Source organism: Telmatherina bonti (assembly GCF_933228915.1).
Source record: "Telmatherina bonti genome assembly, chromosome: 6".
Classification (NCBI taxonomy): domain Eukaryota; kingdom Metazoa; phylum Chordata; class Actinopteri; order Atheriniformes; family Telmatherinidae; genus Telmatherina; species Telmatherina bonti.
The window spans coordinates 26352491-26367784 of NC_136624.1; the positions used below are offsets into that span (position 1 = coordinate 26352491).

Consider the following 15294-nt stretch of genomic DNA (forward strand, 5'->3'; position numbering starts at 1 on the left):
CCTTGGTGCTTTCAGTGTGGCATCAAATGTGAGTGTGTTTGCAAGAAAAATATGTAAGCTTAGTCACGTGGTTCTGCATCCATTCACATCCATTAGATTGGAGAGCAAAGGCAGCAGCACAGTAATCTCTCTCTTTAAATGCTGGCCATCATCACACTGTATTGTGTATTTAAGCAATCATCATCTTCAGCATTCCTGTCAACAGTTAAGTCTCATACTTTCACCAAATTTCATTCACATTTTTGCTACTTGAAGACAATTTTACAATAATTAACACAATTATGCAATAAATCAAAACACTGAGTGCAGTTAATAATATTTTTTCTTTCTTGATTTGTTGAGTATTTTAAATGTTGTCTTGATATTTCCTCATTCTGACATTAAGGGAAAAAACAACAGAAATGGTACAGATTTTTGTGTTTTTTCTGCTCCCTGTGTCTTTTTTCTGGAATTCTTTTCTTGATGTAAAAGGACTTCAGGAGCTGTTTGAGGCATGTTCATTGTAGCATGCCATGTATGTCACTATTAAGAAAAAAATGTCAAAATATTTCCTTTTTTGTATTTTCACAATCAAATTTCAATTCACTGACATAGAAGTTAATATGTTATTTACTGAAAATGCTCTTAAGGTTTAGTTTATCAGTTCAAAATATGAAATGTATTTGAATTACCTTAACACTTACGCAAGAAGGAGCCACTGATGATAATCTATTTATTGCATATATATTGCTTTTTTTATCACATCTATCATTCGATTGTAGTGAAATTTATTTTTAATTTAAAGTTTGCCAGAATATGAACATTTAGGAACATGGAGTATTATAAACAAAAGAGATTGTAAGTCTGTTGTATTCATTTATAAAAAAGAAATGATCCTTTGGTCTTCCAGGCAGAAATCAGAATGCGGAATTAACACTTTTTGTCTGAGAGTGACACCATGTGGACCACTGTGTTCCTCTGACTGTTGTATCAGAAACCACCAACAGGTGGCAGTGTGAGAAAATAAACCATCTCTTACCGGGAATGTTTCTTCTTGAATCGAGTCTTTTTGTTTTTCAGCCAAGGCGCATTTCTTCCTCTTCCGGTTGTCGTCTGTTCGTGTGGCAGGTATACAATCATTTTACTGTGATGGAGTCATTAAAATCGGCTTTAATCTGCTTGTATTTCACAAATTTGTACTCAGATAAGCATGAAATTTGATAAAGCACTTGATGAATGATAGAGCTGCAGCAGTATGGTTTATATCTGAACCTCATTAATAAGTCATTTAGACGCCTGAAAAGTGCTAACGCTTGTACAGCTAAGTAGAAACACCGCTGCAGCTTATTATGTTAAAACGCGTTTATTTCAGCCATTTATTACTTATAACTCGTGTGTTTTAGCACTTGAATGTCGCTGTGTGTTGCACAGTAACAGCAAACGCAGTTTAAACAGACATTTGTCACTGTTCATGCGTTTCAAGTGAAACAAGCGTTGATAGCATGGTAGTGATGTTTGCATAGATGTATCCAGCTTTTCAGCCTTGTTTGTCTTTTTTAGATACACAAGTGTCGAAATGGCCAAGTCGAAGAACCACACAACTCACAACCAGTGTAAGTAGAGATTAAACTGCTGGTAGTTCATTTGAGCTGCTTCCTATAAATGGTTTGTCTCCACTGATGTTTTTTCTTTTGTTTTTTATCAACAGCTCGTAAAGCCCACAGAAATGGCATTAAGAAGCCCAGATCTCAGCGCTATGAGTCCTTAAAAGGGGTACGCTCACTTACAGTCTGCTGACATGCATCAGATTTACTGAAAATAATAGGTCCATGTGTACTCGTTCACCCTACCTCTGGCAAGACTTTACCTTTTCTGGACATATTTCAGCTGTTGAAAATCTTTAAGACAGATACAGAACATTTAGTCTATTTTGTATGTCATTTGCATGTGTAATTAAGTATGTTTTCAGAGCATTTGTGGATGTGTACCCTGACGGGGTGAACGGAGTAGTATCATCGGAAGCTGAACTGGCAAGGTTGAACAGTTTAGCTGATATGCAACCTGCGACAGTAGCAAGACAAAAAGAGGGTGTTTAATGGTGTGGGGTAGTATGTCCAAGGTTGAAGAAGATCAGACATAGACAGAATCAGCAGTCCTGGGATTTCCTTAAAGATGAACATTTTATTCTACAAGAGTTGTCCAAAGTACAATTTCAAAGATCTACCAGTCACCAGTTTAACATCCATTTCCCCCTCTCTCTCTCCTCACGAGCTCCCAAAACTGACTACTTATATACCCCATTAGACACACACCTGATAATACACAATAATACACAATAAACAATAATACACAAAGAAATACCAGTTCTAATACATTATTTCAAATAAGCCCACACTTAAACTACAAAAGAGGAAATCCTCCACTTGGTTTCTCCCAATCAACTAATCTAAGAAGTCACTCACACCTGCAATGAGGAAGCGTGTCCACCTATCCTGCAAGGTGGAATTAAACAACGAATAATGTTAAATGGTAACACAATAAAAAAAAAAGCAACACTATGCAAACACTAACAACCCAGGACAGTAAGTGCAGCATGGTTACCTGGCAACAGAAATAACAGAATAAAGTTAAAGGGACAAATATGAGAGAAGTCAAATGTTAGGGACAAGTGGTGAACAATTACAGTCTCACTCACTTTGTCACAAATGGCCGCACAAACAGCTGCCATCGGCTGCTCTGCCAGTTTTTGGATCTTTGTAAGAATGTACGCCATCATTTCCTCCACCATTGCCATGTTTGCGAGTGTCAGAACGCTGAGGTGAAGTCTGCATGCCCTCTGGTGAACGCAACAACCGTCCCAACAAAAAGTGTGCATGGCGGTGTGAGAGCAGTTTAAAACTTGTTCTCATGTGTAAATGATTGACGCCTGTTTATGCATGTAAAAGGAGTATAAGTACACATTGCGATTGATTTATTCCTCTCACAGTTGAGTTAGAAGGCACAGATATGAACAATTTGAATAGTTAAAAAGCTTTCAAGCCTTTCATATAGCCATTTCCTCACGGTTTAAAGACAAATCTCACAATTTATGCATCAGAGGACGCTACAGATCGCCATACCATTAAAATGTCAACGTCTCAGTAACTTGTCATGTGCAGTGTTGCCAGCATGGCGACTTTGTCACTAGATTTTCCATTTTCAAACATTAACTTTTTCCAAGAAGCAACTAGCAACAAATCTAGCAACTTTTTCCTGCTGTTATTAAGACTTTTAGAGCCTGCCACGAAAGCCGGTAAATTTGATTTATTTTCAATAAGCATCGTAGATGCGCATAACCCTCCCTCATCTAAAACACTTTGAAAAGGATCGGCCCTTGCGCAGCAGCAGTCCCACCTTCAAGCTTCAATTAAATCAGGAGGTGACACCTTTGCTCCATAACCAGACTGAAAATGATGTGCAAAGCTGCTGCTGGCTGATCCCATACAGACTTGCTGTCAAATATTAATGTCTACTTATCAGCAATTTGAACAAAAGCATTTTTAAAAAGCTAGAAGTACTAAAACATGTTGTAGATGCCTAATTGAGACCAAACTGCACTTAATAAAAACTAAAATGAAAAACAAACATTGAGCTAAGGTTTTTATATTATAAATATATTTGGGGTCTCATTGTCTATTTTTTTTTCTCTCCCACAATGTTATTCCTCTCAGCAGCAGCATCCATTATAACTTGTATCTGTTTAATTATGCAAATTAGACCATTATGGCGTTTAGCGATTAGTAGGACAGCCAGTACCTACTTTACTTCCTGAGGAGTGGGAAACACTGGTCATATGTTCGGTCCTGTGTTGGTCTGATGTCTTTTAAATGTGAAATGTATGATAAATATAACTCTTTAGACCAGGGGTCACCAATCCTGGTCCTCGAGGGTTGGTGTACTGCAGGTTTTCAGTGTCCCAGCTGCAACACACTTTACTCAAATCAATGTTTGTTTAGCTGACACGAGCAGAGCTTGTCTGAGACAAGTTTTCCAGCAGAGTCACTTGGAAAACCTACAGGACATCGGATCTCGAGGACCAGGATTAGTGATTCCTGCTTTAGACAAAAGCTGGAATTGAATCAGAACATTAGGTGGTGGCTTCAGGTTTCACGCTTTTGGGGGTTTTGCAGTGAATCACCTCGTAAGAGAACACCATGCTGTGCAGTAAATAATGAGTCCGTGTTGGACTGTGCGGCTGATCTTTGTCTTTGACTGTCATTATTATTGTACATTGAAATTTCCTTGATCTGCCAGTGAATGCAGATGGAAAGAAAAGACTGACTAATTCTGACATATTTTTATGTTGATTAACATGTATTATCCCTTTTTAAAAAAAGTTGTATCAATGCTGTTAATTGGTTGTCTGCAAAACAAGATTTCAGCAGAACCGCTGGAGTTCAAAAATCAATGATTGGACTGGTAACAAGCCTTGATGTTGTATAGTTTTGTAGTCACTGCTTCATTGTAACATGTATTTAAAGTTTATTTAAATGGTAAATATTTACCAGGTGTCAACTGCACGTGTTTTTTTAAGAAAATTTTTTAAAAGCTGTTTAGACTTGTAAAAATAAATGAAATGCAGTTTTGAGTGACATTTTAGCTTTGTTTACACAAGTTTTATACTTTTTACACCACATTAAGATCTCCTTAAATTGTTGTAAAAAGCTGATCAGCTTCAGTTCGAAACCCACTCTTTGACTTTAAATAATTTTTTCCCTTAATTCCGGTTTTTTCTGCTTTTATGGTGACTAGTACCACTGCTTCTTGCGCAAAGAACTTTAGCTTACACGTTTCCTGAGATGTTTTATTTTTCTAACTCAGTACAGTTTTTATTTTTAAACATCTAAAAACCTCATCTTATTAGTTTGGGTATTGCATTATTTTGTGTTAAGGTTTATTTTTCAAAAGATAACATTTAGTAATAATCACTACTCTTATTTTTTCCCTCTGTATTGCAGGTGGACCCCAAATTTCTGAGGAATATGCGCTTTGCTAAGAAGCACAACAAGAAGGGCCAGAAGGCAGCACGGAAGGCAGCCAAGGAGAAATAAGCCACCATTCAGTCGCCTCCCTGTCTGTCCACATTGTGTTACGAACATCACAATAAAGCAATGCTTTAACAAACCACCACAGTGTATTTATTTTTAATAAGGCCTGTTCATTCTGATTGTAGTGAAGATGAGCCACCTTGTTTGGTCTGAAGCGTTTAAGCAAGAAGTTAAACAATAGGAAAATATCTGAACAGTTGAACAGAGAAATGGTAAAACAGGGAGTAGATACAGCATGGATTCCCTGCACATTGTCTGTAAATGACAAATATAGCCTGAAAGACAATTGCAATATAAATAAAAGTTTTGTATTAACATGAAATGCAAAACAGATTCCAGTTATTGATATCTTAAAGCAGCTGTATCCCTCTTGTAGAAAAGAAATCCTTCCAATACTTTTGAAGATTTATTACAGTAGATAAGCCTTTAATATGCAAAGGGGTCAGTAAGAGTACACAAGTGTCAATTGATACAAGAGTTTAAAATGTTCCCTTTATATGTTTTCACCTAAAGCCATTAAATGTGGAAAAACAAAAGGGTTTTTAAAAATGATTCTCAGCAATTTGATTATAGGTACAGCTTTTGTGAATTCGGCTTATCTGTTTATTCTTATCTTCGCCTGAGGCCAAATCTGAAAGAAGGATTTTATGTACTCAGGATAGCAGTATTGATTCACTTTCGGTGCAACCTTCAAGCTCTGAACACCCTAAGAAACTAGTGAAAAGAAAGCAACATATGGGAGTATAGAAACCAATGGAACATATGCATTGAGGTTGCAATGATAAGATTTATTAAATGAAAGCATGCAATGGAAACCATGAAGTCTTCAACTATGTTTTAAATTAAAATGTAAAAATGGCGATAGACTCATTTTGTGGTTGAGTTTGATCATTATGCAAATAAAAAAAATGTTACAGATAATTTATGCCTTTTGAATACTACATTAATTATAAGATAAAAGATGTGAAGAGTTTTGAGTTAAATGTACATTAATGATGACTTTTTGGGGTATTTTATCATAGACTGTATATAGAGATCTTTATATCTTTCATATACGGTCTATGTATTTTATACAAGCAAATTTTGTATATTCTATCCACTTAATGTTGCAGTTTTAAATTCTTTATTTTACTTTTTAAATGGACCTGACTATCTCATTACTGCTATGTAACAGGAAACAAAATTTTATGTATTATCACTTGATATATATATATATATATATATATATATATATATATATATATATATATATATATATATATATATATATATATATATATATATATATATATATATACACACACACACACACACACACACACACTCACAGTTCTACTTTTTTTGTTTTAACAAAACTTTATTGAAGCCACAAATACATGTTACATGTACAATACTGAAAGATGCTTCAAGTACAATAACTTTTCTAACATTTTACTTTGAGCATTAAATCAGTTTCCGGTTACGTCACTTCCCTTTACGGTCTGACTGGCTTGCATCATTTCTCGTGTCGTGGGAGCCGGTGCAGACCATGTGAGTACCTCCGTTCAAACTAGGCATTCAGCTGAAACGTTTGATTAGACCAATACTTTGCCAATGTCTGTTGGAAAATGACAACTTTTGAAAGTGGCGTTTAGTAAACTTGGCGGTTTGTATTATTAATAACTAACTAACTCAGCGACCTGCTAGCTTAGCCTGCTAGCTAACAACAAGGGAACGTCAGTCTTTTGAGCCATCGGCTAAAAAGTGATTTCATGAATTACAACAGTCAAAGTTTAGGTGATTATATATTGGCCATATAAATAAATGATTCACTTAGTTTGACTTAAGTGCGTAAAAACGAAAAGAGATAGGAATGTGGTGTTTATTACAGTTTAACTTGCAAATTTGACAGGTCTGGGAGAACCAGTGGAGTGTGGGAGGCACTCAGGATGACTGCTTAGGCTTATGTTCACGAATTGATGCCATGTAACATAGGTTTAATTTAGGGAAGAAAAAAAAAAAAAAAATAATAAAAAAAAAAAAAAGGTCACCAAGTGTGTGCTTGTGTGTATAGAAGGTGATCTGGTGAAGGGATATTCAATAAGAAATAATTTAATATAAAATGGAACGGGTTAGTTTATATATATATATATATATATATATATATATATATATATATATATAAAAAATCTTTATTTTTATTTCATTTTATTGTATTTATACAGACATCATGGTGGAGCCAGTTCCTGAGTCTATCAACTTCCCAGCTGAGGAGGAGAAGATCCTTAAGTTTTGGCAAGCTAAGGACTGCTTCCAGGAATGCCTCAAACAGTCCAAGAACAGACCGAGGTGACTCAACTGCATATGATTTATAGTTATTTGTTGAGAAGGGGTTTGACTCAACAGATACCACACAATTCTTTGTATTTTTTGGGATTGCATTTTGATTTAGAATCTTTTCACAATCTGTACTCAAAAGAATACTAATTTCAGATGTTATTCAAGTTTATTGAATACAAGAAACCCCCATTTTTTAGACAAACTTGCATATTTAAATTGTTATATGTTAAAATGCATACATGAAGGTAGGTTTAGGATGTTACTTGTTAATTCAGCTATAATTTTCTTTTTTAAAAAACATGGGATGAATGATGATGTGTTGTCATCTTTAATGCAATCTGATTTTAAACTTGAATTCAAAACAATTGTTAATTTAATTTAAATGGACATTGTGTAAGAATTATTCCCATTTAGAGTTAAAATCGTGTTTTGCATTCAAACAAATAATGCATTCTACTGCCTGACCGTTTTGAATACCTATTGCAACAACTGTAGCCGTTGTATCAAAAAGGCTCAAGACACTTCAAAAAGTCATTTCCATGCTTTGAATTTAAAATTCTTTGCCAGATTATTAGCAGGGGTTGTAACAGACCAATCATAACATGTATACAAATGCAGACATTGATTTTGGCCAGTAAACAATTTAAGGATTTAATCTGTCTGCAGAGAAGTAGGCGTAAGGTTGTTGCAGCCATTCTTTTAAAGATCCAGGAAGGATCAGAAGCTAATTTCTGTCTTTGACTGTGACCTTTTTTAAATCTAAAAAGGAAGGGTTAAAAGTGGTTTCAACCAACCTTTAAATTTCTTTATACAACAAAATTCTTCTTTATCCCATGCCAAATACTTTAACGTGGAACTATTATGTGCATTTCAGGCTAATTTGTTTTTATTTCTGAGACCAGAAGGGCTGGGATTGATCGAGTTATTGTTACAAATCGCTTTATTTACTTCAGACCGACCCTCTCCATAGGCTGTCAGATCAGCCTGTGGGCAAAACGAGTGGATTGAGAGTCTTCCGCATTAAGCCCCACCTCTGCACTACATCGAGAGCGCGCACCGCAACTGCTTTTGCCGTCATTGTAACATCTCATAAACAGAAGGATTAGGCTAATATAAACTCAATAAAAAAACAAAATACAATGTCAACACATAGCATACAGCCCTACATGTTGGAACCTGAATCAGAGCCTGAAAACAAAGTGGAAAACAGCAACCCACAGCAACGAATGCAGCAGCATGTTTCTCTTTGGTAAACTCACCAGCCATCGTTGGAAATAACTTTATCCAACGTTTTCCTCCCGCCTGATGTATTTGTACATGCCCTTGTTAACCAGTAGAAGGTAACCAATCACCGAACCTTATCCCCCGGGACGTCACAAGGATTTCCAAGTAGAAAAAACTCTAAAACTACGCGTTTTTCATCACCATGGAAACCAAACGGAAAGAGTGCTGGAACTCAAACTCAAACATGCGTTTTGGTGATAAAAAACAGTGTCGTTCACACGTTTGATGAGGATTCAACACTGTAACACTGTAGAAAGCTCAGAAAACCTGAAATACCATAATAGCACCCCTTTAAACATTGACAAACATGTGCACAGTTTCTTGTTTGTCCAGATGCATCAACTCTTCTTTAGTCCGACAGAAAATGCCCAGGTGAAAGATTTAGTGCTTAAAAAGTTGGAGAGTAGGACTGCAAGCTGAATGTATTCCTTTTAATGACCAATTACTATATATATCTGGTAACAACAGATGAGCAATTATTACAAAACACAAAACACTGTATGGCTATGTGTCATATCGAAGATGCTGATTTTCTGCATGGAACCATTGACCTACATGAATATTAGAGTGTGCTTAGTTGCATACGCAAACCTTCTATAGTCGGTGTATCATTATGCAATGTTTAATGAATTACATACAAGGAGAGCATTTGTGTTTTATGGGTAAGAAAAGTCTAAGATGATATTTGCTGCCTGTCTCACCATCAGGTACACCTTCTACGATGGCCCTCCCTTTGCCACAGGTCTACCCCATTATGGTCACATCTTAGCTGGCACCATTAAGGACATTGTTACTCGCTTTGCTCACCAGAGTGGCTTCCACGTGGACAGGCGCTTTGGCTGGGACTGTCATGGCCTGCCTGTGGTAAGATTTGATCTCATATTTTATATTCATGTTGTCGCTGTAAACCTAAATGTTTACGATCTGTCCTGGTCTATATGTCTGTGTAGGAGTACGAGATTGACAAGACTTTGGGCATCAAAGGTCCTGAAGATGTGGCTAAAATGGGCATTGCTGAATACAACAGGCAATGTCGAAACATTGTCATGAGATACTCCAACGAATGGGAGGTGAGTAAAGGAAACCAACATTTTTCTGACTCCAGTTAAGTTCATATTTAATCAAATTTCAGATATCAAATGGTCTTTGATCTTTTTTGTTTTTAGACTTCAGTGAAGAGAATGGGCAGGTGGATTGACTTCAGTCATGATTACAAGACTCTCTACCCATGGTTCATGGAGACTGTCTGGTATGGATGTCAGCAGATCCTGCATATTGCAACATTATACATTTATACAGAGAAACATTTTACAGACATTGCTCCAGAACTTGGACACAATGTTTTTGCAGAAAGTCCGCCTCTCTAAGCTGTCTTTATATGCAGCCATTTCACTTCATTTCCTTCAGCTCTTTCTTTTTGTGTATTGCTAGCTGCTGCCATCAATTCAAGATAAACTTTTTTCATGAAATGGCAGAATATTTTACTTTCAGCAACTTATATTTTCTAGTTTTAGTCAAATATTGGTGTATAAAATTTTCAGATCATTGTATTCTTATTTATTATTTAGTTCTAGAGCTATATATATATATATATATATATATATATATATATATATATATATATATATATATATATAGATATATAGATAGATAGATTATTTTTTTGCGGCTTTTGTTGCTTGCAATTCATATGATATCTTGTCTTATTGCCTTCCTTATTTGTAAATCAAACATACTATATGTGTGTAAATAAATATATGCCTTTTTCCTATTTCTTAAGGTGGGTGTTCAAACAGCTCTATGATAAGGGTCTGGTATACCGTGGAGTAAAAGTCATGCCTTTCTCCACTGCCTGCAACACCCCCCTTTCCAACTTTGAATCCCATCAGAACTACAAGGTCAGCACAGGACACAACTCAGCAAACCCTTTACTGGTGTAACACTGCTTTGTTTTAAGATATTTTGTTTAGGGTTCAGAGCGAAAATGATATATATATATTTTTTTCTCAAATTTCCAGGATGTTCAGGATCCCTCTGTGATTGTCAACTTCCCTTTGATTGAGAATGAGGATGTTGCATTGATCGCCTGGACAACCACTCCCTGGACATTGCCAAGCAACCTCGCGCTCTGTGTCAACCCAGAGTTTTTGTATGTCAAGGTCAAAGGTAAGTGGGGCGGTAGGAGTTACGAAAACGAGTGATGTTCTGAATGGGACTGTGCGGTTCTTAAGATTGTTTTTGATCTGAAATGCATTGTCATGAATACGTTACCATCTAAGACTTCATTCTTGCTCCTGTCTGTCTTACTCATCATTATGTCCCAAAAACATGTTTGCCTTGTGGATTATTTGAATTATCAGGTCTGGTTGTTTTGTTGCCCAATAGCCTAAGGCAGGAATTCTCTCTCTGAAAATCTAGTTTCCCTGGTGGGTTTAGTGTTTTGGACAGTGTCAGCTGATGTTTGTGTTTCCAATTAAGAAAGAACAAACTAGGACAAATTAGCAGACGAGGAGAAGTGCTGCCTTTGCAAATTGCACCCAGAGAAAAGCCTCACAATATCATGGTGTTTTGGTGGATGTTTATGAACTGTGTTAATGGATTCCATTTCTAGATCAAGCCGAAGAAGTGGAATTTTAAGATATGATTTAACTACATGATCCCAAACTGGACTAATACACAGACTTATATCGGACTATATTAAATAATATATTTCCAGGAGAAATTTGTGTAATTATTTTATGAGATTTTCATCTTTTATTTTTTCCCATAATCTTTAATCCCAGGTCAGTTTTAAATAACTGTTATGATTTCGTGACATCACTGAAAAAAAAAAAAAACATTTGAAGCTTTCACTAAATTGATAAACTTGAGTTTCATAATAATACAAAAACGGCAAGAAGTGTCCACTGCGAACCCAGACAAGCTAGTTGTAGATCAGCTCAAGTGAACTTCACTGTTGGGCCTATTTTAAGATAACAGGGCACCTTCAGCATGCAGTCAGGGGGATGACCTTCAGTGATTACATGAAAAGGAATGCAGGTTGTGGTGGTGATCACTGAACCATTTAAAGGGTTCAATAATAATCTGAAGAAAAACCAGGGAGAAAAGTTCAGTTTATCTTATCTGAAGTCTTTATTTTGTCCTTTTTAACAAAATTAGAAAAAAAAAGTTTTTTTTTTTTTTTTTTTTTTTTTTTTTTACCATTTTTTACAGTGTTATGTGTCAAAATTATTGGTGTATAGTTGTCTGCTTCCTGGTATTTATTAGGGGGCAAGGAGACAAGCATCAGATTGTGTACAACAGGGTTATGTGTATAATATATAAACCCCTAAAAAAAAATACTCTTGTAATTTTAATGCAACAAATTTTGAGTACAACGTCTGGCAACATTTGCTTGTATTTTTGTTAGTGGAAAAGCTTTTCATCTTTTTTTGCAATAAATCTGGCACCTGGAACAGGTTGAGAATGTGCAAACTGTCAGATTATTATCCTTCACGGTAAACCTATGTCTTTTTGTTAGCACACCTGTGACAAAGTAAATGATAAGGCCAGACTCTCGGTACAGAGTCATAGGGCCAAAACTTGGTTTTGTTTTGGTTAGTTAGGATTGATTTTCTACTTGTGTGACACCTTATGTTTTGCAAAGAAAATACTTTGAATTACTAACAAATATTAAAAGTTTTTATTCATAATTAACAATATTACAACATCAGATGTCTAGAAATAAATCTGTCTGCCAGCTGACTGAATCCAAAGATGAGCCAGTTTGTAGTATTTTTCTTGTTTCATAAAACAGGTCAACATGTCAACAGTTTGTGTTGTTCCGCTTTTCTGCTGTTCTTTTAGAATTATTTTTGTAAATTAAACAATGATAACTTAATAAATTAATAGATAACAATTAAGAGAAGATTACTAAAAAAAAAAAAGAAAACAGCCATTGCCATATTTGATCACATTAAAATATTATTAATTAATATAAAACACTGAGTACATGTTATAGCTTAAAAGATGAGCTTACTGATGGCTGAACACTGATGCAATGTCATAACAAACACGTTTTTTATGGTTTAAGAAGAATAAATAAAGATATTTTAAGTATTATTTTTACTTGTTTACATTTGTGCGTTGTGACAGGATTTTTTGTTCTTGTCACTTTGTTAAGAGATCATCTAAAAAAGCCTCTGAGCTCTGATTGGTTGGGTATCTGGTCAAAACTGTGGGGTTGGTCACTCTTTGCTTATGCAAAAGCCAGATTAGCTCATAAGCATGAAATGGGAATTGATGTGTGTGTGTTGATTTTGCTAAATAAGGGAAGGAGAGTCAGAATAATAAAGAGGATGTTTCATGCAAAGCTAGATCAGTTTATTCTATCAGAAAGATGGTCTTGATGGGAACTTCTGGCCTGAACTGGGCTGTATAAGTTTGCATATCTTTTTATTGCATAAGAAACTAATATGACTTGTAACGCTTTTACTGGCAAGGTTATTTATTGAATGTCTTAATCTTGCAGAGAAGAATAGTTAAATTGTGATTAACTTCCCCCCCCCCCCCCCCCCCCCCCCAAAAAAAAAAAAAAAAGATTAAATATCTGACCGATTTGTAAATGTCAGCGTGACTGTGGCAATGACTGTGCATGGATCAAACCTGAAAATGTGGATGAACCTTAAATCAGGCCACTTAAAAAAAGCATTGTCCTTGTTCAGCTATGAAAAAGAGATACTCTGGAGAGGTGGCTACTGTTTTCTGCTACCCTCCTGCTGTAGTTTTTGGTTTCCCGTGAGAGAAACAGGAGGGTTTTTAAATGGATGACCTAGATTCCTGTTGGCTGGTCGTACTCCAGCTGCTCCTGCAGGGGGCACTGTTGAAGCACAGTATGCCATCCTGCCTGCACCGGCTGTGCGGTGCTGCATGGAAGACCGCCTTGGAATACCAATGAGTGTCTTCCTTTTTTTTTTTTTTTTTTGCATCAGTACTGTCTCTCTTTTTAACCCCCCTCCTCTGTTACTCTATCTTCACTTCAATATTTTTCCTCATTTCCTCATCGCTGTGCCTTCACATCCACCTGTTTTTGTCCTTCATTGTTCTTATTCATCTCTCAGTCCATCTCTGCCTTTGTCGCTGTTTGAGTGGAGGGCTGTCAGCTGCGGCGAGTCTGAGCTGTGCAGTTATTTGTCACACCACTGAGGGGAAGAAACATCTTTTATTGATGCTGCCCTCTCTGCTCTTTTTTGCGTCTCACTGTTAGTCTGTTTTGCCCTCCTCAGAACTGTTTGTCCCAGCTAGTCTGTGTGTCTCTTTATTTTTCCAGAGTCTCCCCTTTACCATTACATTTTTTTGAAAAAGGGGTTTGCTTTCCCAAAATGTTTGTTATTACAGACCGAGTGGGCAACAAGGATTTTTGCCTAACTTGGCTACTTAAGCCAACTTAAGTTGCTAAAAGATGTTTCATTTTATACTTGAATCTGATAAGATTGGTACTTGATTTGATTGAAAAACTCCTCAATTGATCTGTAATTGACAAGAAAATGCAAAGACCAGTAAGGAATAAATCATGTTCCCCCTCGTTATCTCACAGACAACACCACAAACAAAACCTACATTATGATGGAGGCCAGGCTGGGAGCACTTTTCAAATCTGAGAGTGAATACTCTCTTCTGGACAAGTGAGTACAAAACACTGGTTTTTAAAGAAGTATTAAAATTAGACATGACTAATACTCTAAATATAGAAATTTCAGCTTGTTGGCACCAGCACACAGCAGTGTGTTGGGCTGCTGGGGAATAATAACTATACTGTATAAAAGACTGGAACAGTGCACTCCTGCTTGGCTACTGTTGAATCACCAGTATCAGATACCATTAACTCTTGGTTAAAATTTCATTGCACATTTTTACCGTAAAGGGTTTGCATCTTTTTTAGCTGATTCACTTTTGGTTATGGCTAATGGTGACATATGTTGTTTTAGTTTTTGTTGCACCAAACTTTTATATTTGTTGTCTGCAGTTTTCTTCTGAGTTATAACTTAAGAGACGCATATTATATTGCAGCATAAAGGAAGTCAAACTCCCAATCTCCCAGCCCAGTGGATGGTTCTGGAGCAAATGGAGAGTGCAGTACATTGTAGCTAAAATGAGGCAGCGTGAGATGAGGACAAGACCTAAATGAATAATGGATGCAGGCTGTATTGAAACCTGAAAGGGCATATTTAGGATTTAAGGATTTATTACCACCTGTTTCATACAGGAGACACATTAACCGGCAATAAATACACCATCCTGAGTAAAAATGTTACACTCTTGACAGCTTGCTGCTCTTATTAAATGAGGACAGATTCCCCATACACAGGGACACAGCCATGCTTAGTTTATTGGCTATTACATAAATGGTGCATTACCATTTATTCAGCCGCCAGTACTTGTATATCCCTTAAACAGAGGTTAAGAAGATCTTGATGTAGTTTTTGGGTGTCCGAACTTAAAACAGTTTGTGTTTAGGATACTTTACAGAGGAATCACTTTCTTTTGCTAAACAATTTTCTTGCCTTAAACTCAATTGTAAAAAGTAATTTGTACTTAGCTAATTATTTTTCCTCTTAATGATATCAATGGGTGTTTTATGATAAGT

General features: G+C 36.1%; 2 protein-coding genes across 2 annotated transcripts in view; both read left to right on the top strand.

The window, feature by feature from the left end:
- The first annotated feature begins 1075 nt into the window (after positions 1-1075).
- Positions 1076-5209, top strand: rpl29 (ribosomal protein L29). The gene is made up of 4 exons (XM_079242975.1): positions 1076-1107; positions 1540-1592; positions 1688-1752; positions 4977-5209. The coding sequence occupies exons 2-4, from the start codon at positions 1556-1558 to the stop codon at positions 5067-5069; spliced, it is 195 nt and encodes a 64-aa protein (XP_079099101.1). The 5' UTR covers positions 1076-1107; positions 1540-1555; the 3' UTR covers positions 5070-5209.
- A 1342-nt stretch (positions 5210-6551) lies between these two features.
- iars1 (isoleucyl-tRNA synthetase 1) overlaps positions 6552-15294 on the top strand; it is a 57804-nt gene continuing 49061 nt past the window's right edge. The window contains exons 1-8 of the mRNA XM_079242508.1: positions 6552-6596; positions 7271-7394; positions 9377-9533; positions 9620-9739; positions 9836-9918; positions 10450-10567; positions 10688-10835; positions 14245-14332. Coding sequence (XP_079098634.1) covers positions 7276-7394; positions 9377-9533; positions 9620-9739; positions 9836-9918; positions 10450-10567; positions 10688-10835; positions 14245-14332 — 833 coding nt within the window. The 5' untranslated portion in view covers positions 6552-6596; positions 7271-7275. The remainder of the gene's footprint in view (positions 6597-7270; positions 7395-9376; positions 9534-9619; positions 9740-9835; positions 9919-10449; positions 10568-10687; positions 10836-14244; positions 14333-15294) is intronic.

Excerpts from the sequence above, each read along its gene's own strand:
- rpl29 (XM_079242975.1), top strand. The coding sequence starts at position 1,556 with ATGGCCAAGTCGAAGAACCACACAACTCACAACCAGT. Across the intron at positions 1,593-1,687 it reads CCACACAACTCACAACCAGT|CTCGTAAAGCCCACAGAAAT; the intron begins GTAAGTAGAGAT and ends TTTTATCAACAG. Across the intron at positions 1,753-4,976 it reads GCTATGAGTCCTTAAAAGGG|GTGGACCCCAAATTTCTGAG; the intron begins GTACGCTCACTT and ends TCTGTATTGCAG.